The 27,724-nt window shown below is 34.9% G+C and overlaps 1 protein-coding gene across 21 annotated transcripts in view; it reads right to left on the bottom strand.

Moving 5' to 3' along the window:
• DOCK9 (dedicator of cytokinesis 9) overlaps positions 1-27,724 on the bottom strand; it is a 110,721-nt gene that overhangs the window by 20,425 nt on the left and 62,572 nt on the right. For 12 of the 21 annotated variants that reach the window (XM_015633473.3, XM_015633498.3, XM_015633539.3 and 9 more), the window contains 25 exons: positions 25,690-25,772; positions 25,114-25,236; positions 23,360-23,439; positions 23,088-23,275; positions 22,900-22,965; positions 22,270-22,362; positions 21,889-22,012; positions 21,382-21,503; positions 19,942-20,028; positions 19,244-19,333; positions 17,852-17,967; positions 17,648-17,717; positions 17,383-17,508; positions 17,182-17,253; positions 14,825-14,971; positions 14,060-14,143; positions 13,342-13,453; positions 10,795-10,973; positions 9,892-10,008; positions 9,084-9,204; positions 8,467-8,600; positions 5,222-5,336; positions 4,276-4,342; positions 2,794-2,841; positions 916-1,052 (listed from right to left, as the gene is read on the bottom strand). In XM_015633473.3, the coding sequence (XP_015488959.1) occupies positions 916-1,052; positions 2,794-2,841; positions 4,276-4,342; positions 5,222-5,336; positions 8,467-8,600; positions 9,084-9,204; positions 9,892-10,008; positions 10,795-10,973; positions 13,342-13,453; positions 14,060-14,143; positions 14,825-14,971; positions 17,182-17,253; positions 17,383-17,508; positions 17,648-17,717; positions 17,852-17,967; positions 19,244-19,333; positions 19,942-20,028; positions 21,382-21,503; positions 21,889-22,012; positions 22,270-22,362; positions 22,900-22,965; positions 23,088-23,275; positions 23,360-23,439; positions 25,114-25,236; positions 25,690-25,772 (2,701 nt within the window). Of the gene's footprint in view, positions 1-357; positions 402-915; positions 1,053-2,793; positions 2,842-4,275; positions 4,343-5,221; positions 5,337-8,466; positions 8,601-9,083; positions 9,205-9,891; positions 10,009-10,794; positions 10,974-13,341; positions 13,454-14,059; positions 14,144-14,824; positions 14,972-17,181; positions 17,254-17,382; positions 17,509-17,647; positions 17,718-17,851; positions 17,968-19,243; positions 19,334-19,941; positions 20,029-21,381; positions 21,504-21,888; positions 22,013-22,269; positions 22,363-22,899; positions 22,966-23,087; positions 23,276-23,359; positions 23,440-25,113; positions 25,237-25,689; positions 25,773-27,724 lie in introns of all 21 variants that reach the window. The other 9 variants (XM_015633578.3, XM_015633521.3, XM_033514030.1 and 6 more) reach the window with 2 other exon arrangements.

Raw genomic sequence — 27,724 nt, 5'->3', positions numbered from 1 at the left:
TAAGTCTTGTGCAATTAGGCTAAGTTTTGCTTTGTATTACAGAAGAAGAGCTAAAAGATTTTAAGGGACAGTTAGATATGCTTTGAGAAATCAAAGAATGAACACAGTGAAAATACAGTTAACTCAAATAATTGTTTTTCTGCACACAAATCTTTTCAGTACCAGTGCTGTATTTTACTGAATTAGTCAACCAGTTTCATTGTTTTTTGAAGCTGAAAATTGAAAAATGGTGCTTTAGAATACTTTACATACAGTATATTGCAATTTAGAAGCAGAATGTTTAAAAAGATAGGCCACAAGCAGATTTAGTTTTCAATGCAGTCTATACAAGCTGACTTCAACCTGATTAAATCTTACCATTGTCTACAGAAATTCCAAGAATACTTGATATCTTTCTCACACTGAAAACAGAAAAATCACTTCATTATTGGACGCTTTTTTACTTCCAGACAAACTAAATAATGGGCTCATAATCTTTGTAGAAATTCTAAGAAACTTATTTCTCCTTAGGGGATGTCAAAACATGGAGATATGGTCAGAATACATATACTTAATTTTAGACTAGTAATTTATAAGACCATGTAGGAGAAACAAATTGAAGCTTAATAAAGCAAATAGAAAAAAAAATACATTTTGTAACTGTGTGCAGCACAAGTTTGAAGCATACGTAGCTAAAAGAAAATACTAAAATATAGTTTTAGGATACACTGTAGTTAACCATACTCCATGTTGTGGCATCAGCCAGCAGTGATTGTTCTATCACAAAGCAGAGAACAGACCATCGACTGCTTCCAGCTATTCGTTTGACCTGGAACAGTAAAAGTCACTGGGATGCACTGGTGTGGCTCTGGGACCTGTCTGTGGTGTTGTGGTACTGGTTGAGGATGACAGATGTTACCATGTCATGAGACTTACTGTGGTTAAAAGTGAGAGAGTTATCCAGGCTGCTCAGCTGCTGCAATCTGGCATGCATCATTCCTGTTCTGTTACGGGAAACAGGCAATGTCTGAGATTTTCGATCATGAACTATGGATCCTAACCCCTCCTGGTTCCTGCAAGATGGGTGAAATGGGATAGAAGCAAAAGTTAGACATGTCAAACTGCAGCAAGAAAGGAAGTGCTGTTAGTTAAGCACAAGAAGTTTTATAGAAAGAATTGTAATGCAACCTATTCACTGTTTTCTTTATAAAACAAAAATAGGTAGCTTAAAAAAAAGCATCACAGCAAACTCTTTCTTAAAACCTCAAAGCATGAAAGCAAAAGCACAAAAGCAGCCACTCTTGAAGTGCTAAATTTACTTCAGGGCTTTTGAAAAAAAATAATTTGAAAACATAAATATTCTGAAAATATTCAGAACCCAAAACTCTATTTCGATTGCATAAATTTTAGCAAAAAAGTTAGGACACACAGCAGTAAAATTAGTAAGCACACATGCAACAGGAGAGCAGGAATTTACTGAGATAGTATCATATACTTCTTACCCAAGCAGGAAGGGAGAAGAGCCATAGACTTTGTTAAATTTGCAGCAATTAAATGAAGAAAACAGAGAAGTGATCTGTGTTAGCAATCAGAACAGGCTAACTTCCTATTGTGTACCACCACCAGAGCTGAAAAATGAAAACCAGTGCTCGAACTGCAGAATTCCCTGTTCCCTTTCATTCTCTGCCATTTGTGTATTTTAAGAGTGCGTGCATTGATTGTGCTATACTTCAGTGTAGTGACAATGTGAAAGACATGAAAGTTACATTCACTGGGAAAATTCACAACACCAGATGCTTTCAATAGCTCAACATTTTAAACATTAACATGCAGCACACAGACCAGGTGATCAGTAAATGAAAAGGAAGTGTGGTAGTGTCCTCTACAAGCTAGTCAAACAAAGCAGTTGGAAGAATTTTTACAAAAAGTCTGAAAATTATAGACTCCTGTAAATCCAGAGTTTGATGTACATTTGAACACAAAGATTACAATCAAAATCTCAAGAAAGCCAGATTTATTTTTGAGTTTTTTTAGGTTATGTGAACTTTTTTTTTCTGCCACCCAGAAAAATCTCAAAGGAGATAGTCAAGTTTGTTGAAGAGGATTCACATAATCTAAATTAAAACAAAAAATACCTAACATTATAGTTAGAATGCATTACCATCCAAAGTCAGCAACAACTTTCTCACTGAGTTGAAGAGGGCCAGTATTTTAACCAAACCAGTTTAATTATAACAGTATTACCACGTCAATCACAGTGCAAGGCCTAAAGAAGTTGCTATATTTTATTCCATTAAAAACAACTTTGCATTAAAAAAATTAATGCAAAGATATTAAAATAAATTAATACAAGTTTTTGATTCCCATGTATTTTCTTCAGACTTAAAATTTAAAAACAGCAGCATTGGAATGTTCACTACTCACCTTCAAGTATAAACACTATACATAGAAAATTTCTACAACACTTCAATTTACATGGTTTTATGGTCAACTGAATAAGCAAAACATCATAAAAGTTCTTTCCCAAACACATTATTTCAAGGAATAAATGCTGTAAGAGATAGCAATTAAGGGGTGGATTTGAAAGTCGTCATTGACAAATAGCTCACAGTTCATTTGTAAACAAATACCAGACTTCCAGACAGGATACACAATAGTTAATACGGTAACCAGTTACTTACTCCAAAATCTTATGCATCATTTCACAATAACTCTTCTACTTGTGCAATTTATTTGTTATAGAGGTTCAAGGCACGTCTTACACAGTGTAATTATTAGCAAACAAGACAGTAAAATTTAAATTCCACACAGTACCTGGCTATGTATCGTTTTCCCATGTACTGGAACTGATGTAAGCACACTCTGCAGAGAACACAAGTCAAAGAAGCCACACTTAAAAAAAAACCTCTTCTAGATTTATGTTCGCTGGAGTTATTCAACAGTTATTGTTAACATTAAACTCTTACATCATAAAAATTCTTTATTTCTCCCAGCCTTAAAATTCCCTTCCAGACCCCAAGCCAAGGAAGGTAAACGTCTTACAGCCACACTTATTTACAAATGGGCAACAAGCCAGGGTAACTAACATGGAAGAGGGAAGCAAAGAGATAACCAGACATTGCCTATTTACACAATTTTTGTAAATTATGTGTAAGCATTCAAAATAAGGGTAAAACATTTCCTTCCCTTCACCCCAGCCTAAACTCAGTTACTAACTGACTTTTTTCGTTTTGCTGGGTTTTATTTAAGGTCTCCAGATTCTAGGAGAACAAAAGGGTTTCTGAAAGAACTATTTTCAAAAGGAAACATGCTTTTATAACAAGATGATGACAAAGACAAATTAACAACAAAACAATTTCATTAAAAAATTAATCTATATTACTGATAAGTGCACAACACTAATGACTAATTAAGTAGAAGTCATATTTTCAAATCAAGAGAAGTGGTGTGAGTGAAGGCTGTAATACTCATATTTTACTCTTTTCACAAAGTAAGTATTTATTACGACAATACAGAAACAACATAACAGCCCTTTTTCCTCCATTAAGATGTTCTAAAAGTTATTCTTTCAAGTGTAAAGCCAAAATGAAAGCCAGTTTTCAGGATCTGTCTTCCATGTGACAGCTGAGAGCAAGAGAAAAGGCTGCCTTAATGCCTCTTCAACTCAGCTCCATTTTTTGAGACCTTGAATAGCTTAGCTGTCTCCAACTTGCAAAGTCAGAATGATGTTTACCTTCCCCAAACTTGTCATTCTGAGCACAAAATAACCTCAATTCCCCTTTCTGATATCTTCTTGTCTTTTAGATTCTAAGTTTTTCAGGTGAAGTGTAAGCTGATGGTAACAAATAGTGGACTCATCCTGTATCTACTCCCTTAGACAATAGCAGAGGACACATGAGCAATGCTAGGAGCATGGTTCTGAAGTCACGCAATTCAATCAGTTTTGCTATGCAACCATATATTCCCTATTTAACAGCTGATGCTAAAAGATGCATTTTAATGCAGAAAGGTATCAAGACAATTGGTTCCTCTTCCAAGAGCACTGCAACACTCTGAGCACTACTTGTTGTTCAAGAACTCCCTGAGATCCCTTCTGTATAGCCTGATTCCAGAAACTATCATGGAATTGGACAGACATACAATAGTGGACATCGAGTTAAGGACTTCTGAACAGGTCATATTTTAAAAAAAGCCCACAACCATAAAAAACATTTACACATGCTTATATCCACACTCATATGTTGTTAATGGAACAGCCAAAGATACAGCTGCATGACAAGCACAACAAAAACTTACTCTGTAATCGTGAAAAAATCCATGAGTTCAGATTTTGTAGCCTTGTTCCAATATGTAAACAACGCATCTAGGAAAATTAATAGTAATTTAAAAGATAACAATTACTATTTGAAGTTTTCCTTAAAGCTCATTATACAAATGCACATATAAATTCTCCAAATGAGTTTCTGCAATGTGATGTTAATTAATTATCCCATAATATTCCCATCCAATTTCATATTTTACATAGTAATAATTGTGTAGCCTGTAGTACCTACAGCCCTGTAACAAAGTAAGACTTCAGAATATTTCAGACTGTTAGTCCTATAACCTCCTTCTTTACAGATTGGTCCCAACATTTTTTTTTTTTTATTCAAATTTATTATTTTTTTCCTTGATTACAGGCAGGGATGATTCCAAAATGTATGATCCTAACAAACAAATAAGATGTGCCATTCACGCTGTATTTCTGTACCTCTGTAATCTTCCCCAGGATAACATGACCCTTTCAAAAATTCAATGGATCATCTCACAGACATCTCAGGAGAATGAAGAAGTACTAATAGGCCCATATTCCAGAAATGGAAATACATACAGCAATCAAATAATTTGGCTCCCTGTAACACAGCAAGTTCTGTAGAATGGAGGAATGAACTAGCCCAAGGCACTTCTACAGAGCAATGAATTACTCTTCACCTCTGTTTTCCAAACCAAACTGTACAATCGCACACAAATATTCACTTTCTTGAAATGTCCTCTAGTTGACCTCGCACTTTGAATAAATAATGAGTACTTCATCCTTACAAGGTTTCAATCAGAGTTTGAGCGCTCACACATATTTGAAAAACGCAGTAAATCATGGTACTTACACCCAAAATATTCTGCTGATTTTGAAAACTTATTGAAATAACAGGCATAAATCCAGCAGATTACTTTGAACTTATAAAAAGCAGGAGGAATTACCTACCATCTGACATGCTTCTTAAAATATGAAGGAAACACATGAGCAGACTTTTGATCTCTGCTTGGTCAAGTTTGTCATATCGAACAACAGAACTTCCTAGAGTGCTGCTCTGTTGGTTCTGAAAAGCAAATAGATGTAGTGTGGCTGAAGAGTTCTTAAACTGATAATAAACTATATTGTTTTCAACTGCTTTAATAATTCCTGCAACATAAAAGGAATCTCAGAATGGAGACAAATGTTTCATGTAGAGACAGGTCACTAAAACACACAAAGTATACCAAATTAAGTCTCTTTGCTTTGCTTGTTTTTAATTCCTTCTAGGTACAATTTTTTTCCCCTAGGAAGAAAAAGAAAAGTTACCTAAGAGTGATTATTAAACAAATTAATTATACCTAGGTACTCACATTGTAGAAATCAAGCCTGACCCTTCTGCTTAGATTGAATACTCAAAAACCAAATGCTACTGTTAGGTGGTAAATATACATCCTTTGCTTTTCAAGACACTTTATGCTGAAGTGTAGACAGAACTGCCTCTACAAAATTTGTTCCATTTAAAGATCTCAGGCAAAATTTAAAGAACCTCAAGAAAAACATACATGAAGAGCAATAAACTTGTGCTTGCCATCCCCTCCTCCCCCAACATACAAACACAAATAAAAGCAAAACCCTCTCCCTGTTTAATTTTTTAATGTAAATCCTACACTTGTGGGAAGTTTATCAGCAACCCACAATACCACCATCTGTGCAAAAAGAAAAAGCAACTCTACAATTAATCTTTCAAAATGTGTATCACCAAACAAAACAGAAAAATAAAAATTTTAAAAATATATAAACTGATCTTTGGGCGAAGATGTGTAAAAGAATAATTTCCACACAGTCAGGTGTTACAAAATACTCAGTCTGAGGCTTTTATAGATATCCTGTATAAACTTTTTCAAGTTTCAAGTACAAATTATGCCCTTTATAGTGCCCCATTCTCACATCCAATATGCCACTTATGCAAATGGGAAATGAACCAGACATTTAGAAAGTTTTCTTACTAAAGTCATTGGTCTGGTACAATTGATCTGTACAACTCTAGCTACAAAAAATTTACAAATTCAAAGGTAGACTCAAGGGAGAAAAGCACTTGGGTTCACAAACTAAGCAGAAAGTGACATTAGAACAACCCATCCTGGAATGGTTCTAACTGAAAGCAGGAGACATGCTAACCATGAAGGAACATTTCACAGCAATCACAACCATTGACTGCTGAGCCCTTTTTATGCATTCTGTTGCATTAAATTCCTTTCCTAAAATAATCTGAGTAAATCTGATACCAGTAAATGTGTAAATCACTCAATACTAGTAATTGAACAGATGCACAGTGAAACTGAATGTGAAACTATGATGAATAGTAGCCAGAAGTTACTGTAATTTAGGAAGTGGACATCTCTATAAGCCTGATCATTGCAGATTCTAAAGACCTCAAACACTATATCTTTGAAATACCTCTGGTGAACAAGGAGGTGCTGCTCTACAACTTTTTGGGTGCTATAACGGAGCAATCAATGGGTGACAGAGCAGAAACAGAATTTGTGTTTCCTACACTTTTAGAAACTGCCCAGAGCACCACATAATATTCCCATTAAGACTGTTGAACATACACATAGATAAAATAGGAATACTACTACTAATAGCTACTCAGAAACTTAGTTTAAAATCACATTGGAAATCTATAAAGTATGCATATTTAAATATACTTCCAGTCTATTCTGATTCCACAAGCATAATGCTACAGATTATTCTGAAAGAAAATTAGAACAAAAACATGGCTCTTGACTATAATGATATCAAGCAATGAGCAAAAACTTGGAGATAACATGCACTGAACAACTAATCTACTAAAAAGAAAGTTCAGAAAGCAACAAATAAGAAGCAAGGATTAATTATTATTTGGGGAAAAGATCAACAGCATGCAAAACATAAATCCTGTGTTACCTAAATTGGCTGACCAGAGCAGAATTTTCAAAGGATGCTGACTCCTTTGAAAACCCTTTTACTTGGTGAAAACACTACACATTAGTAATTAGCACCATGACAACTAAGTAATAGATGACAGCATTGCCATTTAGCAACAGTGTATACCAAGATACTGCTTTATTACCTTGGTCAATACCAAAGAGGAACTTCCAGCTCTATCAAAGACCCCAAGACTCAAATTCTGCAGTTATTTAAACCAATTGGATTTTTAATATTTAAACTAGATCATGTGCCTGTACTCCAGGTTGGACACTTGAACATATTTTACATGGTCAAATTGCATTTATTGGGTTTGAGATTCAACTGTTGCAAAGAATTGGCAAAACTACTGACCACACACTTCACTCAGAAGCTTAACTATACCAAGCACAAAAACCAGATACTTCTTGTAACTGAAGAGAGAAAGTAGTATGCAAAATTTTCTCTGGCAAAGCTGGGATTGTCAGAAGTGAAAAATCCATAGTAACACGGTTTTTCTTTGGAGGGTGAGAATTTTCTTCTTCTTCTCCGTTTGGGCGCAAAGCATGAGCAGAGTGCCTTCTGAGAAGCTTCTCTCTCTGCCACACGAAGGCATGTCAGAGTCAAGGGGAAAAGGTTAACATGTTGTGACTTGCACAACGAGAGCTAAGAAAATGAAACATGATCAGTATCGACCAAACTCTAGAAAGACAGGACTGAATACCTCATAGCTACTGCAGCCAGAGCTCATAATTCGTAACAGCTTTAAAGTGAAATGGTTTAGAAAAGTCAAATGAAGGTAAAAGAAATCACCCAGAGAAAGCACAACTGTTTTTTTCAACATTAAGTATATTGAGCATAGAAAGAGATGGAGTGATTGTCTCCGCAAAATCAAAGAAGCTGTTATAACCAGAATTCAATCCTCTCAAGCAAACTTCAATACACTTAATCCAGTGCCTTTCTGTAGCAAAGGAAACAACAACTGCTTGCTTTTGTCTCTACACTGAAAATCTATTTGCTAATAGATTGCATTCTTTGTGAAATTCTCTTGCATTCTATGTGAAACAGCTCAGTAAAAGCAATGCAAAAGGAGTTCACAAGATAATTATTCTGCAAAAGTTTTATATAAAATACTGCTTTGAAGTTATGCTATAAAGTTCATTAACAATGGAGATCAGAGAAGTTAACTTCTATGAGACTTAGGATGAAATTTTAGAAATACACCATTAGGGTTTATCTTGGTTTGTTTCTTGGGATTGTTTTTTTACCTTGTCAAGGGAATTGCTCTTGTCACTGTGTCTTTCTGGGAGACTGTTTCCTGAGTCTGTGCTTATAAGAGAGCCTCTTGAGTCAGCATTCCTCACACTATTAATATTTGGAGTTGATGTGGTGTATGGGGAAGCTGAAAAAAAAACAAAAACCACAACACCAAACATAAAAATCTCAAACAATACACACAGGTCACTCCATAGTTCAGTCAGATTTTTTAAATCACCATATATTTTTTAAGAAGGCAAATAATTAATTCCATTTAGTTATTTTTAATGAAGACAAACTTATTCTAGAATTTCAGCAAAGTGTACATGTAAGCAAATACACGCAGAATAATGTACATGCATAAAAAAACATATGTAGCAATACATACACACTTCCATGAAGAAACATGTCTATTTAATTAAAAAAAAACAGAATCTTTCCCATTTTTTATATCTTAACTATCACCTTTGACAGGGGAAAAAAAGCAGCCCTGCTCCAGAAAATAGCTTTAGTTTCAAAAAGAAGAGCAAACCCCAAAGGATCCCAAAAGATAGATTTCATGTACAGACTAAAAAAATGAAACAGTTCCTTTTTAATTATTTTATTCTACTTCTTTTTAAGTACTTACCAATGCCAGAGATAACACCAAACAGATCTTTAGGAAGATTGTTATCCAGTGTGTTTCCTGATTTTTGTGGTGTTACTAACTGACTTGCAGTCGGCAAAATCTGCGCATCATCCTTTGTGCTCTGTTTGGAAAAGAGAGCCAAATGCGATTATTTTCCTACATTATGGACTTAGTAACTATGACACATCTTCTAGAGGAATATTTCTTAAGTATTTCTTCCTTAGATTTTAATTTCTATTAAATATGCTCAAAAGAACGGAGATGTTCACATATTTGCACAAGCTTGGGATACCCCAAAGCTTAAGATATCTCAGGAAACATGGAAGAAATTAGTATGAAATTGAATTTTAAACACCATAAAAGAGATATTTCAAAAGACTCACATTACTTTTATTTCAAATATTTATCTCGTTGGAAGAGTTTGTGAGTTTTTTTCCTTAATACTATATGGAACACAACGAGATAAGGACAGAAGTAAACTACATGAATAATTATATTTTAGATTCAACAACTGTGTGCAACCATATATACCCTTCACAAATTACATTTTAATAAATTCTCCTGTAGCCCTCTTGCAGTACATCTCTTTCAAAATCACACTCCTTTAGGGTTAAGTTCTCTAATTTCTAAAAAATTAACAATCCTTTTGTGGTCCATTTGTTTCAGCGTTGGACTATGTTGAAAAATTGCAGGATTCTGAAGTTTATGAAGTTCCTTCCTTGCCAGAAGTATGAAGTGTTTCTTATACATGTTACCAACAAATTATAATAAGAACAATTCAGAACACCAAACAGAAACTGTCACTCACATTGCTGGAAGGGTTAACAGGAAATGGAGACACATCTTTCACATTGATCCGCTGAACATTTTCTATGAGCAGACCAAAGAGTGGCAAATACATAGTGGCTATTCTTGCTTGATGGCCCTAAATAGAGTTTAACAGTTCATTAAAAAATTAGTTTTAATTTTCAATCACCAACTAGTTTTAACCTATTCACTCCTAAATTACAAAAAAAAAAGAGCACTTAATAAATATTTGCCAAGCCAAAGCTCACATTCATAAATTCCTAAGTGGTGAAAGCAGTGATCATCACTGTATTTCATTCTAATTTACAGAAGATCAGCAAATTTTATTTACTGTCTGAATAAAATGCAGAAAAACTCCAAAATTAATGACATTTCAGCTAAGACTAACCAAGTAAAGTAATACTATGTTAGCTTGATGAATCAATTATATTTTTCATTACAAATTTTTTGGCTTCTCCACACCACTGCTAATGTTAAAAAGAGTCAGAAAATTAAAAATCACTCAAAATTTTCCACCATGACTTTTAGTTTTATTATACCCATTTCATAAATAATAGATGATGGAAGGACAGCTGCAAAGTATTAAGAGCTAATATTTAATACAATTAGGAACTTAAAACACATTTGTAAAAAAATCTGACTACCTTAGGCACAGCGGTCAGAGTACACTGTGCTAAAATGCAAACCCCACACATAATTATATTAAAAGAAGGTCTGTCATTTCATTTGGCAAAAAGATGGAATTTACAGATTGATTTTGATAAAATTTTCGCCACAGTCTGAGCAGAAATAATTTTTCTTTGCTGAAAACTAACACGGGGTTCTTCTATGAAAGAAAAGACTTTCTGTATGTGTGCACACCTAATCTTTATTATTTTGTATTATAGCATAGCAATAGACTTACCCTGGTAGCGTATCTATCATCAAAAGAATGCTTTATCATCAAATTCTTGAGCACACTAATGGCGATCTGCCGCACATCTCTGAACTCTTGTAAGGCATTGCCCACCTCCCTCAGAAGCAGTCCAACCAAAAAGTGATTTTTACAGAATTCATCAGTTAATGAATAATCCAGCTGAAGGTCTGAAAGTAAAATCAATTTATCATTCAACTTGAGGCTGAAGTAAAACCCAGCACCATCAGACACAGCAAAGTCAATCTGCTCCCTCTTCAAAGTACTTCTTGTCTAATAAAACAATCCAGTACATTTTTGTATTGAATTTTTGACATCTTAAGAGAAACTTCAGCTTCAAGGGCTCTAATAAACTGAATTTATCAGAACAGCTGTTTACAGCTGAGGTGTCCAAGAGTTTCTCATGTTCACTGTCATTGTTCAATACAGTAATTAAAAATTAGATGCTAATCTCAAAACACTTTTGTTTCCCAAAGAACTCTCTCAGTAAGGTAATCACTTAAGTCAGAAAGAAGCGTATCTGAGATGGCACAGCCATTATACAGACATTCTACCAGTGTTCTTGCAACTCACTTAAGAGCCAGCCACATCACCTAAGATATCTTTTGCTTGACACAGCAAAACAGAGCCAGAAACACTTCTGATAAAGGTCTTCTTTCCTGGCTGAACTCCTTGTTCCCAGGGAGCATTTTATACTCTTCTTTATTGTGCAATCAGAAACACTGTCTTCTCTGGTTTTGCTATTTTTTAAGCTTCCCTAAGCCAGCAGCTCACAGTCTCTTTTCTATGAAAATATTTATCCAGTGTTATTATCCAAGACACTCCCGAAGGCTGAAAAAGCCAAAGACAGAAAGGAGCACTAAGCAGCTGTTCAGCTTGTGGTCTCAAATCTTGCTTTATCTTGCTCTACCTCCATGAAAGTGCTAATTAGTGATACTCAACTCTACTAACTAGCAGAGTCTACTATATAAATATTTTAGAGAAAAAAAAGCCTATTCTACAAAAATATGTTAGGCAGGTTTACTGATTCCTTGTAAAAGCACCTTCCTTGTCTCTTGTTTAGTGATTTCTGCTGTAGTTCACTGCCTGGAAGAAATTAATGTGTCTTCACAGCCATAGAAGCAATAGCTAAAATATGACTTGTTTTGGCACCAAACTGGATGTACCAGGAACCCAGCTGGGCTACACAGGGCTTACATGACTGAACTCCTACACGCACCAAAAAAAAAAATAACAAAAAAAAAGAAGCACAAAGTGGAAGTGAGAACAATCTACAAAAGAGGAATATAGAAGTATTCAGGGAGAGTGCCAGGTAGGCTATAGCTCAGCTACATCTAAAACTGGTAATGGACATCAATAACAACAAGAAGAGCTTTCACCACCACATTAGCATTAAACCCCTGAATAAGGAAAATGTGGGATACTTGCTAACTGGGGACTGTGATTTAGAGACAGTGGGTTGTGTAATACTGATGTACTCCATAACTTTGTTTCTTTGTTACTTTGCTGACATGATTCCAGGCCTTAGCAGTCCAGAGACTATCTTCAAGAAAGACAATTAGTGCCAGTGGATAAGGATCAGGTCAGGGATCTCCTGAGAGACCTCCAGTTATGTAAATCCACCAGATGAAAGGCTGAGTTAACTGATACCATTGGACAATTGCTCACTATCACCTTTGTTAAGCCATGGTGAAGTCATTTTTCACCAAGTGAAGGAGAAGAGTGTGACTGGGAATGGCCAAAATAAATTTACCCAGAGTAAATCATGCTTTAAGACTGGTCTGTTTTAAGGGGAGAACAGCAGATGTTGACATGGTCATTGTATCCAAGCTGGGACATTTCAGTCTAAGTGAGAAGACACCCAAATGTGAAAAATAACTATGTGGATCACTGGGCTCAAAAGCTGGGAGGTTAATGGTTTGTACCCTACTTGGAGACAGCTGCAAGAGGAGCTTCCCAAGGACTATCCTACTTAATACAACCTTATCAACGACCTGAAAGGGGAGAAACAGTACACCCCCATGAAGCTTGCAGATAGTTCATTTGCAGTTCATTTGCTCAAAGGGCAGAGCTGCATTTCAGAAGAATCTAGATTCTACAGAAGTGGCAATCAAATTCCATAAGGAACAATGCAAAATTCTGCACCTGGGATGGATGAACTTCCTGCAATGGCACCATCTGTGGGAGGACTAGTGCTTCTAGAGAAAGGAAGGCCTGACATGATCAAAGCAGAAAATTGGGCTACAGACCTACTCCTTGAAGTCCCTTTAAACCTAAATATATGAAATATGAAAACTGAAATATAAACCTGAATATATTTACATGGAAAAAAGTTTACCATGTCTTTCTTTGGAAAGATTACTCTGCTACGTAAGCACTTCCTTTAACTTTCAAAGAAAGGATTGAAACTTTAGACTTCTATTTAATAATTTCAAGCTTTCCATCATCTCACAGACCTGAAGTTACACAGTGTACACACCTAATAATAAAAAGCTGACATACAAGAAATATGTCATACACTACTTTGGAAGAATTTACCTTGGTATCTCTGAACTCTGCCTTTTCCAAACGGCATCGGTAGATTCAAAGGTATATAGTGCTCATGATTACAGACTACACGAAGAAATTCAAATTTGAATTCAAAAAGAGTCTGCAAAAAGAAAGTATGAATTAAACAACTGATGCAGTGATTTGAATAACATATTAAAAACAAATTTCTAACACAATTGAGTGATTCATTTCAGTCTTGCACTGTTGGATATAGACCTGTCAAAGTTACCCACGTCAGCACAAAATAAATCCAGAATAACTCATACTTAACAACTGATCCAATTTACTCTTCCCATTGTTCAAAGTTTACAACCCTATTATGTAAGAAAAGTTTGGACACATAGCAGAAATTCTTTGGGCATCTGATACATGCCTTCCCCACTCCAGTAAGGGTAGCTGAAGATATTCAATATCAACTCTTCCAAATTCAGACTTCTTGCACTCATGTTCAAAATTTCTGCCTAGTGTTGCACCCCCACACCCCAGCACTTCTGTGATTCACACACTCTAGGGTGGCAAAATTGCACCTGAAGATGGAAATCAAAATAGCAAACGGTGGTCTGATGGGAAAAAACAATGCTCTAGGCACAGAGCAGGGACTTCTAATGTAACTGGGAAAAGGTCTGAAGACTTAATGCAGGACTTTATCCCCATGCATCAAAAAGAGACAACATTTAAAAATAGCTTGTTTAAAAACACTGAGTACCTTCGGATCTCCTGGGGCAAAGCAGCTGATGTAGTTATTGATTTGCTTGAAAACAAAGCCTCTATCCATAAAAGTGAAACACCTCTGGGGAGAACAAGTAAAACCAAGATAGAATTGATTTACTACTGTCTTGGAGTTCAGTAATTATATTTTTGTATTTAATAGGTTTATTTTCCAAACACATTATTGACATTTCAGTTTGAATATAAAAAACAATAAAACAAGCAAACTAAATATATGTGCACATATATGAATACCAAATTTTCCCTTAAGAGTGCTCATATTAAATCACAAATAAAAAACAGTTTGAAAAGAACTCTATCTTGACAGAAATATCATGCCATTAGAAGTTTTATTTACCACTTAATTCCCATCCTTTTTTATCCCTTGTAAATATTATTGGCTGAAAAATGAAAGACACTAAAAATCTTTCTACATAAAATGCATGCAAATAAAGCATTAGTGAAAACTTCTGCAGGATTTAAAGGCAACCCAGATGATATTTTTAAAGAAAAAAGAAAGAAAAAATCTAAATACATTTTGAATATAATGTAAATTAATTTCTTAAATCTTAATGGATGCTGTATTAATTAAAGAAGATGCAAATTATACTTCAATGCATTTTAACATGGACATAAAATTATATTTAAAAGGCTTTATGCATATTCAGCTTTATATGAGTTGGCTTTAAGATTCCATAAAATTCATACAGAAGCAATATTATTGAAAGAATAATCACAGAGTCCAAATCTCTTGTGTACCTACTTTTATAAAGGCAGCCAGGCTATGGTTTGCATTTTTTGAGGCCTCTGGATTGTCTCTGTACTTCTGAGTGATGTGTGGCATTAGCATATTAACAACTGTTTCCACTGCATGATGAAAGGAGGCGGAAAATCTCTGGTTTCTCAACAGCTAGAAATTAATTCAGATGCAATATTAAATACAGTTTATAACACTAGAATATATCAGAAAATTTATTTTAGATAATACATAGATAACCTCACAGGGAGAGAGGAAATAGTTTTCGAATTTCCTCCATTTCTAGACTGAAGGGGAGAAGAATCATTTGTTTAAAAGCAAATATAAAATGCACTATCTTCTAGTACTGAAATTCAAGCAAGGCAGTTTTTGATGACATAAACCACATGTATAAAAGCTTCTAAGTATAATGCATTAATATTTTTAAATACTGCAATATACACAAGCTTAAGAATATGAGGGAGTCTTTTAATTTTACCCGTCTTCCTCTCCTAAGCAGACAACAGTTGGTTCACATATATTAACTACATTATCAGACAGCCCTTTCTGTCTTGAAAAAAAACCTCATTTTTTTCTGTTCTGTAACTATCTTGGTAATAACTGCTTTCACCATTGAGGAAATTATCATCCATGCTTTTCTTTCTCTTACTCCTCAGCAACTTCAAAATCCCAGCTCTTCAGGCATCAGAATCTTACTCTCTGTGTTTTCAAGTTTCCACAATAAGAACTCTTTTCTCTTACTTTTTGGTAGTTTGCCAATTAACTTAAAATATTTCCTCTTCATTCATAATTTCTTTCTTTCCACTCACCACCTATATTATCTTCATCAATGAATTTGTACACTCTGACAATTTGGTCAGTAAGTGCTCTTCAGCTCTTTGGCACTGCAGAGTCTCTTTTATTTCTCTACATCTTACATCCTTTACTAAAGATTCTGTCTTTTGTGTGAAGAGAATTAATGACATGAGGCTGATGACATTGACAGAAATTGTTTCAACTGTATGGTCATCATGTCTTTTCTTTTTGAAAATTGAAACCAAAACATTCATGTGGTCTAAGTACTTTTATTTAAATAGTTTTTTGAACTACAATAAATGCAACATTCCTAGACAGAACAAGTCATTGTCAAGGCCCCTCATATATCAATGATTACATAATTTGCTTCCTTTGTGTTTGAATTGTGGTCCAAAACCTCCAGCTCTAGTTTTAAAAACATTAAAGAATAGACAGTAAGGCTGAAAAAGATCCCTTTATAAATATAAACAGTATTGATGCATGAAATAGCAAATAAGAACAAGAGATTGTTGGTGAGTATGCCAGTGTCCTACAATGCCCTTGTAGCTCAGTCTTTGTTGGGCTGTAATTAACATAGTTCTTGCTATAGAAATAATTTTGCTGCACATAGAAATGCATCTTTTTAGCAGATATCATAAGCAGGAAATATCTGAGTGCATGTTGCATTTATTACATTATCTAGTAAGGCAGAAAAAATCTAGCTAAACAGCTTATATTTAAGGGGCCTGTAAATCAAGAAGCAATGTTCAGGGGTGAGAATACTTGCAAACTGTAGTAAATTCTGCTCCTCTCTCTCACATTACAGAGAAGGTGGCAATTAGGTTAGTTGAACTGGGACTCAAACTCTACTGATCATACCACATCATATTAAGTGTAGAACTATCAAGGTTTTTTCCTGATCATTCTAAATACACAGTGAAAATAGCGATAACAACATCACAACAACCTGATATGTTACTCAGTTGAGTTGTATACTTGAAACTTTCAAGACTTGTTACAACCCAAAAGTAAATAAACTAAAAAGTTGTCACAAAAGCAAAAAACACTGCTTACAGGCTAAGCTTGTAGAAAAATGCATTTCTGAAGTTCTAAACTAGGACAAGCATTCTCTTTCCAACGCAGGAAATAACACAAAATTAAATATTGATATTTCTTACTACATACAGAAGACTGCAAATTTCATGACTCACTGTTCTCATGATCATTTAATATCACACCCACAGTACTGCTCAGGAAAAAGCCCACATTTTTTTGGGTAGTGCTTACATCAAAGTCCACAGTGTTATCTACTGCTCCCATCTTCTTTGTACCACAAGAATTACAAATTCCTAATAGAGAGTTTGATGATTTACACAGACTGCTCTACTATATGCATTTTAAAGGTTTCTATTATTTTATATTATTGTTGAATCCCACCATGTATTTTTTCCTAGCTAATATTTCAACTGATTTTCCTGCTGCCTCTTTCTCTCCCTTTCTTTCTAATATGCAATAAGAAACATGTGACTGGAGAAAGAAGAGACCATATGAATCTTCCTTCAAATATTTTTTTGCAGCAGTTGACATACCTTCACTTTAGAGTTTTCTATCAAATGTTGAGCCATTGACTTTATCAGAACTTCAAAGAAAAACCATGAATACTGTAGAGAAAAGAAAGCATTCAGTAAGATGGCCACATGCATTCAACAACTATTTCAATACACTCAGTTCCTGCTCTTCAGTTATGACTAGATAAGAGCACACAGTAAAATGTACAGTTCAGCACTTACCTTAAGCAGCTTGTTGCTTGTAAGAAAGTCAGCAGATGGCTTTAAAATTGTTGTCATTGACTTTGTCAACTCTTCATGTACTGTCTTATATTCAGAAGCAACATAGGGCTCTGCTTTATATGCATACTTGGGAAGAAAAAATAGAATTAAATATGAAATTATGGCACAATATGAAAGAATTGAAATTGAAGAGATGCAACTGAATTTAAATACATTCTTTCTTAGGGAAATAAAAAAAGAAAATATTCAATTTACTTTTACCTACCTTCACATATGATCTCAGGTAGCTATCCAAGCCCTCCTCATGACACTGAGCAACAATATGGATAATAACCCTAAACAGAAGTCAGAAAACAAGTAAACCTATGAAGAAAACTGTGATTGCAAGAGCAAAAATGCTACTCAATTTCAGATTTATGTGATAACCCAGTCATCACACAGACTCTATGAAGCATTTAAAATTCTTTACCTTGTCACATTGACTGCAACTTCCTCTTGAGTTGCTCTGGTGAGAACTCTGAACAACTGGTTTAGAACAGTTGGCAGGAAAGCTATCATCACATGGCCTTCCATAGCATGAAGGCTCTAAAAGAGAGTAGTAATACTGTCACTTCTGTGAATCAACAGCATTTAAATCTCAAATTCTGAAACCATAAAATTTATTGCAAGTCTCTTTCCTAAAATACAAGCTGCTTGCACCATTTGGTGTTTATTACCAAAAATATGGCACAGAAAGCAATTGAGGATATTTTCTAATATAAATGTTTAGTAAATGTTTTCTACAGAAAAGTAAATTAGGGATACAAATTAGGTGTTATTAACAGCATTTTAGAAGTATTTATCTGTACTTTTCCATTGACATGCACTCTAGGTAATGATTCAGTGAAAAGTCTGTCCATGTGCCCAGCAGCACAATGAGACTCACATTGGTATATTTTGGTATTTCATCCACCAATGCAGACATTTAGCAAACAGAAGTTCCACAAAAACATGCAGATTTCTTACCTGTGCTAAGTGCAATACTACTTATACTAGTTACTGCTAAACAATAAACTAGCAACTGTGTCAAAACCCAGGATGAACTAGAATCCCTAACTGCTTAATGGAAATTGGAGACAGTGAATTATTAATGACAATTTCTTCCTTATATGCCTTTGCATTCTATCACATGCAAATGATCCTACAGACATAACCACCCTAACAGAAAAAGCAGTGTATGAAATTCATCCTACAGAGTATTTTGCCACAAAATTCCCTGGAATTAAAGAGAATTTGACAAAAGAAATGTATTTGCTGAAAGTGCATGCAGACAACAAATGTCAAACATTTTCATTTAATGTTAGGTGTTAAGCAACTGTCTTGTCTCTGTTAGCCTTCACACCCACGCTATTCAGGAGACAAAATGGTCTTTCTTCCTATGTGATCTGCGTCAGAAAAATTTGAAGTGAAAACCATGCATTCTATTGATCTAATCCTGAAAGAGAACTGAAGACATGACGATGACTTTCTAAGCAAAGTTGTAGAAAAATCAAGAGCTGTGACTTCTCATAATATCCATACACAGTTCAATTTGATTATTTTGACAAACTAAGCTATTAGCATTTTGAAATTACCACTCATAAGGCTGACCAATACTGTCTCATTATTTCTCTGTGGTTTCCTCTTACATTGCAATTGTAAATTTATTTAAAGCAGAAAGTATCTTTGTGGGCTTTTTCCACAGCATATTCCATTAATACGAGTCATAGTCACAGTACTAATTATCACACTGAAAAACGGAACCTATAAAATGTCTGATGTTCCAAGGTTTTGAAAATGCATAAATGAATTATATAATCTGTTATTCACTGCCATTTTATACCTTAAGATATTTTACAAGATCAGTTCCTAGTGCACGAGCTCCGGACTCTGTTTTCTGACAATACTGAAAAAAATTATGCAAGTGCTGGTCCTGTCAAAGACAAAAAGAATAACAAATTAAACAATATCTAACATTACCATCTATAATCCGTTAAAAATATTTACATGTATAAATACATATCTTTGTCCATAGATTCAATTTTCTAAAATAACAGTTGAAGTGCACTATTCTGAAGACTTATTAAATCTTATTTTTTAAAATGAAATTTCAAGTGTTTTTTGAATACCTATTCTAGAAAATGCCACCTATATTTGCTTCCTATTGGCATGCAGAAAATAGCATACTTAATTATCCCAACCAGTTATAATATGTTTTATATGAACAGGTCTAACAGGACTCAATGCTTTGCAGACATGCCAGTGAACAGCTTTTAGACAGCTATGACCTCTAATCTAACTGGAAAATTCAGACTGGAATGGACGACAGGTGACAAAAGGCTCATGTTTTGAATAGCTTCCATTTAAGATCTTCTGTTTTTCACATCTGATGTAAAAGAAAGAGACCATGAGAAAAGCCCAAAGAGACAGAACAGGGATGAGCATACTGAGTTTAAGAATCTTCCCATACATTGTATATGCATACTATAAACATACAAAATTCCTAAAAAGTTTCCTAATTAAATTTGTTTTATAACTCACCTGTGTATACACAGTTGACACCAGATGAGTGGATATTTTCAACAGTTGTTTGCCTCCATCAACCCATTTAATTTCAGGACCAGAATGCTGCACACACAGGAGGTGGAAAAGTAAAATAATGTAGCAGTAAATTAAAGTAAAACAGTTAACAGTACCACTAACACTTCTTTCAAAAAGCAAAAAACAGGTTGAAGAAATGCAGTGTGCAATGAATAAAGTCATAAAAAAAGCAAAATTATGCAGGCAATATTTCCAAAAGCATTTATGAAGCTTAAAATGTTTTTTACAAGTCCCACAGTAGTTTCCTTGATGGCTAACAAAATTGATTCTCTGTGAGTCACAGATTTTGTGCTTCCCCTACAACTCTGCAAAGAAACTTCTAACTAGAAAGAAATATTTAGTAGTTTTCTCAGAAAAATAACACAAGGATTTCCACAGATACTCACAAGGTTTAAAAATTAACGCCTATCACTGATAGGTAGCAGCCAGACCTTCCTTCTCATCCCATTTCCAAAGAACTGAGAATGAGAATGCTGACCCTGACAGCCAGTTAGGGAAAGATTTTATGGCCAAATCTACACCTAGTCAGATTGGTCCTAACCTTCTACCCATGGGCATGAGCAGAGACAAACAGCAGAGGCATAAAGAATACACCTACAAGGTGAGAAGATGAAAGATGTGAAGGAGACAATGGTTGGAAAGCTTACAGCAGAGTTTAAAAAAGACCAGGTGGTAGAACAGGAGGAGAGCAGCACCTCTTGATGTTGATTTTAGGTCTCTTCCTCCAAGATTAGTCAATTTTGTCTCTGCATTTTAATCTCTGTCAAATTCCCTATCACATTTTCATTTTGCATCCTCCTTGGTATGATTTATATTACCGCAATTATGCAAGCTTTCTGCTTTGAAAAATACAACCATAAATTTTACTCGTGAAGTATAGAGATCACAAAAATTAAGATGTGAGAATAACACTTGTTCAGGAATAAAGGACTTACTGAAAGGAGACAGCATGAAATGCTAAAAAAAATTTAGTAAAGGACTTCAGATTATTTGCATATCTTTATAAGCTCAAAATAATTTTAAATGTTTGAAAATTACTGTAACTTCAAATTAATTATTACTACAGAAAATTAAACTTAAGCATTTCTTAATTTTATCAGCTAAATAACAACAGAAGTAAGTATTTAACAACTTTTTACAAGAATTTGACTCAACCTACTCTAATACTTTTTTTTTTGTTTCCCATATCTCATTGGGTTTGTGTCCTCTAAGTCAGACATCTGACTTCAGCTAAGCATTCCATTTCAACTATAAAAGAAAATAAATTCTACTGGAAAATTACTTAAATCTTATCAGCAGAATAATGGGGAATTACTACCAAGCCTTCTCTCCACAATGTTTGGGTTCATTTTGAGATTATAGCCATTTTCTACAACATACCTTTCCAATACCCACTTCTTGATAACTAAGATAGCCCGATGGAAGATTTGCTGACACTGGGATTTGTTGCTCATTGGTGACCACTCTTCCATCTTTTATCAAAGGAAGCCAAGAATACCCAACTACAGAATATGAAAGGCAAGTAATTTTAAATATTATGAAACTTCACATACACCCTCACATTAAAAGTATTACCAAATAATTCTGACATGTAATTCATTAAACAGAAAACCTTACTGTAAAAGCCAAATGATTTGTACTCAAACAACTACAAAACATTGAAAGCACGAAGTAATTGTCATTGATTTTGAAAAACACTGTACATTTGATGGACACTCTAAACCAAAATTTGAAACATTTAAATTAGAAGTATCTTATTAAATATTTCAGTCAGTACTATGTAATTAGAAAGCATTATATGGATCATAAAAATTATGGGTTACCAGATAAGCATACTTCAAAAAATTTCCCTACTAATTACCAAAAGTAAAGCATTAGTGTACAAACCTTGTGTTTCAACAACATCTTTCTTCTTTGTACTCCCTTTGCTTGAATTATCACAGCTGACATGGTAGAAGGTGAACAACAAATGGTGCTTTTCATGTAACTGAGTGGGCAATTCTATTTTAATCTGAAAGGCAAAGAAATTTCTGTAGAAGTTTTCAGCTAGAGCACTGACATGTATTACTGGTTCTACATTTAAAAAGCAATTCCAGCTTGTACCTTACTTGAAGCTAGACCACAAATCAAACACACAAAACTTAAGAAAGGTCCTTAGAAAAGGGACTTGATTTAATGGAGAACTTTGCAATCCTCTAATATTTTCTTTTATTTTGAAACTTACATAGTACCTGACCGGGTAAAAGTTTCCTCAGAAAGGCAGCTTACCTCATCATAAAACTCTGGATTTTGATGGTGATGCAGAACAGCAGCAAATGCACTTCTAGTAAATACTGGTCCACCAGGCCTACCATAGATACACTAAGAACAGAAAAAAGGAAAAAAGAACAAAATGACCCTGTGATCCTTTTTACTCTCAGCTTAGAATATCTCACTCGGCATCTGAAGTATTTTAACTTGTGTTTAACTTGGTTTCTTTACATTATGTTCAGTCTGCCTGCTGTGCAGTAGAGCTGACCTTGTGATTTCACTTCAGGACATCTCTCACACTTTTCTACTTCTGTTCTTCCAGGCACCTTTTATTCATTGTGATAGCTCATAAAATGGAACTTGGCTCTGCAGCTGATATAAATCTTAAATGTTTAACTTACTGGGGAGCAGGTATAAGCTACCCTTGTTTGCAACAAGTTTATTCCTAGAATTTTAGTAAAAAAAAATATTAAAGACATTAAATACTCTGAGGACTCTTTAGAAATCTCTTTTATCAGAAACAAGCAAACCATCCAGAAGTTACTCTCGAGCCACCATCCCAAACTAGATCAATTAATCCAGTACTACTGTTACTTAGCTAACTACTCACTATTTACTTCTATCAGCCACAAAAACAAGAACACTGACCTTCAAAGGCAAAGAATCCTCTTCATCAGAATCCTTGAACTCAACACACACTGCAATATTTCTAGCCTAAAGCAGTAGTTAAAAACATAAAGCCAAGCAATTAATCATAAGGATCATCACAGAAATAAATATGTAAACAATCTTAACCAAACCTGAGAAAGAAGGTGGTACAGGTTTCCTCTACTCACCTTTGCAAAAGACTTTTGACTGTCATATTTTAAGTGCTTTGGATAAACATAAAGATGATTGTTGTAGATGGTAAAAGGCTGAGTGCATTTTGGTATACAGGGAACAAACTCCTCTATTTCAAATGCTGTGAGTGTCTTGGTACTGTTTTCAAACTGTTTCATGGGAATGTATGATGAGTTAACATAATCTGAAAATACATTGAAAAAAACAAATAAAGAACAGAAAAGGAAAAAGCCTGCATTTCCATTTAACAGTGTTTGTTAATACTTACTTGGAAAATCTGGTGACACATTGTCAATTGTAACATCCAGATTTCCTAAAATAACAGGAAGTTTGGCCATCTTTTCAGGTCTGTAGGAAGGAAAAAAAAAAACATGCCTCAATGTCAGGCTAAATGCAAATCAGATGCCAGCAAAAAAAAGATAATAGGAAACAGAGGCAAAAGTAATATCCTGAAACAGGAGTATGATAGGAAAGATGGTATGAGGATGCATAACTGATCTGGTCTTGCTTTTTGCCTAGATACACAGTTTTCTTTTCCATTAAATTCTCATGGGAAAAAAAAAGAGTCTTCACACACGTGTGTGTCAAAGTTCACAGGAAAGCATGACTTTTTCTTTCTTTAAACCAAAAATAAACTCTTTGTCAAAGGCAAGTTTTGTCACTATCATTTGCAGCAAAGAGGGAATCTGTAAGTAATTTTAAAATCTCAGTGGCCAGTGATAAGCACTCATAGTAGTAGAATAAAGCAGGGGGAAGGGAAATCAGCAAGTTTCTATCTCCTCCTTTTTCTAGACTAACAATTCACCCTGCAAAACCCACCAACTATAGATGTTATCATGTAGCTATTTCAGAAAAATGAAGTACAAGTATTTTCCATGCCAATACCATTATTAGTAAAGACAGTCAGCAGCATGATTTTTAAAAATTACTGCACAACAAATGGATGCAAAGTTTTCCCAAAAAGCAATCCCATGCTGTGAAGCAAACGTCTGGTTGGGGTCAGGATTCTAATTCCAACAGATATTCCTCATATATTAAAATCCCTTTCTTACTGTAATTCCTGTGAAACAATGTACATGGTTCCACAAACAGGATGCTGAAATACCCAAAAGCACTGCCTTTTCTCACAACCTAGTGTAGCAGGCTAACTTATTTTTTGTTTCAATTCTAGTCATAACGTTTATGGCAAGGAATATCAGCATACAGAGCAATTTCATTGCCACATGAAGTTGAAGAAACCTTCAACCACTTGCTAAAAGTGAGCTAAAATATCTATTACAAACCTCATCTCCTTATCAGATTTGCTAAGCAAGAAGAAAGAAACCATAGCCTGTGCCTTTTGTGCTTAGTGATGGCTCAAATTAACACCACTCCTGCCAACTGTGCTGTAAGAGATGTGGAAATTTCTTTGCAAAGCAGCAGAGATTGCTCTATTATTTTACATCCTATTCAATAAGGGGATTAACGACTTTGTGAACATGGTTATCTGCCAGCAATATACTCCTAAATCTTACACACAAACTGATGAAGTCTTTAAGAATACTTTGTAAAAGAAAGATAACCAATGTTCTGTTATTTAGGTATCTTGAGTCACACACATTCCCAAGGAAGGAGACTTGCTTGAATCCTTTTCCCTTGAATCTGTTCCTTGTCCAAGGTCAGGGAACAGATGATTTATGCTCATACTTGTTTTCCTTTGACAAACAGAAGAGCATATTGTGCAAACATAAGTGCTAGCCCAGAGATACTTAAGGACATGATGCTGACTGCAAGTTACACGTGGGATTACACTTCAGTCCTGCTTGTAGCCCCCAAACCCTCTAAAAGATCTGCAGCTTGTTTGAAGGCCTTAATTACATTTATACAGATTCTGTACTTGATGTGAAAGACATGTATAGATATGTACATCAACATATTAGATGTTTCAGTTCAAGACCATAACAAAATATGGTGTGGCTTAGGGAGTGAGGGGTTTTAGATTGGTTTGTTTCTATTTTTTTCAAGTGAGAAAATCAGACTTACTTCCTGAAATCTGCTAACAATTTCAACATATCTTCATTTGAAAGTTTATTACTGTCTTGTCTGAAGAGAGCAGAAAATCTTGCATTTTTGTCCAGGGTTCCTGAGGCATCTTTAAACAATGTCCTGAAAATAAAAATCGTGCTTTCAGATGAGTTTATGAAAGTGTTGAAATTGATTTCAGGAAAGTTTTGTATTACAAACCAGAATATACTGCACCATCCTTCGCAAATATTCATTAAGCATTTAATATTCTTGTCATTGTAGGTGAGTTTAATATATAAATAGCTCAGTCTAACAAATAAGTGTGAACCATTTCATCCTCAATAACAAAAAATACCGACAACAGAAACCAGCTGGCAATATTGACAGTTTGAACAATAACGTAATGAATGTTTATAATTTTCTTCCTACTACAGAGATGAACTGCAAGTTTGTTAGAAATCTTTGGTTAATTGAAAGCAAAAAAAAAAAGAAATAATGTAAATAGCACATGACATTTTACAAGAAGGTAGATGCAAAAAACCATGTTAGAGAGAAGTCAGGAAAAAAAACCAGATTGACAAGATTTGTCCTCACCTAGCTGCCCAGGCAAAAGGCATTCTATATTGACCTAATCTCTGGCATGCCTGCTTAGCATTCTTCAAAACTTTCTGTGCAACCTACAAGGGACATAAGAAATAACCATATTTGAAAAGCTACATTTCTCTGAACCATTAGTATACAAGAAAAAAACCCACATATTGACATTGATATGAATTATAAAATCTTCTTTAGAAGATTATAGATTAATCCTAAGTATGTGAGGGGAAAGACAATTGATAATGCCTCTTAACTATTAATTTCAGGCTAAGCACAGTGGGCTGATTTCACAGCATTTTGTGGGTGAAAACAGACGCATCTACACTTTGGATAAGAAATACTTAATTAAACGTGAGAAATATTAGTATATACAGAACACAGATGGAAAGCTAGAGCAAAATTAAACTGTTTTTTAAAACAAAACTCCAACTCCAAAAAAACCCCCAACATTTCCCCTCTCACTTGTTCCCCCACCTACATCCACCGCTCACCCTACGTTCCAGACCACATTCCTGCAGAAACAGTAGTACAATATTCTGCAAGACTTTTACTACAAATACACACAGACTATGGGGAAGAGTTGTATGAAGATCACATGGGCAACCCTATGTATGGACATTGCAACACTGTTCCCATTAAAATTTCCAATTCTTGATTTTGTCAACTTTTAAATGAACAAAAAACTCCATTATGCAGAACTAACACATACAACAATCAGAGCTAGAAATCCACTGGTTTGAGATGTTCAGCACTGAGCTGAACCACTTGGGTTTCTCTTTTCCAGAAATCAGCTTTTCCCATGTGTCCACAAAGAGGAAAACTCTTTGCCAGAGGCAAAACCACCTACAGAGTAAAACCTCCTGAATATTATTCCTGATCTGTGCTGTTGATATAATAAAGACCTGACTCTATTAGTGTGTTAGAGAGAACTCTCCATTATCCTTTCCTGTAAAAAGGGGGAAATAGCACTCCGAAGCACAAAACCTTGGTAAGTAATGATCATTAAATCCCTGTATTCAACATTTAAGGGGAGAAAACTGATTTTTTTTTTTTTTTTCCCCCTACAGTATTTGCTGCTTCCATTTTCCCTCTTTCTTGTCCAGAGTAGTAATTCTGCAGGGAACTGGAACTTGCTCCCTACAGTGACCCACATGGAAGCCCATATAGCTGGTACTGTTCTATTTTGTTTCAGATTAATGCAGCGTAGCTCCTGAAAAGAACAGAAGTTCAAACTAAGCGTCCATTTGCATAAAATTATAAGCAACTGAACACCAGAAAGTGTAAGTTGATATAACCATGAGCATTCCTATTGCCCACTCCCATTGTACAGGACCACTACAAGTCCAGAACTCAGCATCAAATGTGGGAACACCTGGGCTTACTCAGCTTCCCCACATGGCTCAGGCCCAAGGACACCAAAATCACCTACACTGAGTTCAGGTTTATTTTAACTCAGTCAACATCAAAACCTGACTCCTAAAATACAAAGCTGCTGTTTTCCAACAATAGCTAGGGAAAAAAAACAAACTCACACATTCCTGGAAAAACAAATCAGTAGGCTGACCTATATTAAGACCAAGTGAAAAATACATGTTTTTTTACATCCAGCTTAGCCAGCATCAAATTTGTAGGAAAGAACACCGATGCTCTGCAGAGACTGAAAATTAACTGTTTCTTCTTAGCTGGAAACAGGCAGAACATCAACAGTAGCTGACACTGCTTACAAAAACACTTTTCTCTTATATGCTGGTCTGGCTATTTAAGCATAACTGTAAACCAGAAAAATTTGAACCTCTGCTTCTTCATTAACAAACGAGAAGTAGCAATTAACAAAACTTTTTGTAGATATGTTTGATAGAACATCAGAATGTTATGCCATCTGCAATTCCTGGAAATCCTAAAATATTCCAGTGGGTTATTTCCAGAAGTGATTGGGGTTCTATTAAATCTGCCAAGAATTTTATACATAAAACCAGAAGATTAATGATCTGAATGATTCTGGAGGAAAAACCAGCAAGAGTGCCAATTAACT

This window comes from Parus major, chromosome 1 (assembly GCF_001522545.3).
Source record: "Parus major isolate Abel chromosome 1, Parus_major1.1, whole genome shotgun sequence".
In the NCBI taxonomy this organism is placed as follows: Eukaryota; Metazoa; Chordata; class Aves; order Passeriformes; family Paridae; genus Parus; species Parus major.
Note: the sequence above shows the minus strand (reverse complement) of the source record. Positions and strands in the feature narration are given on the sequence as shown.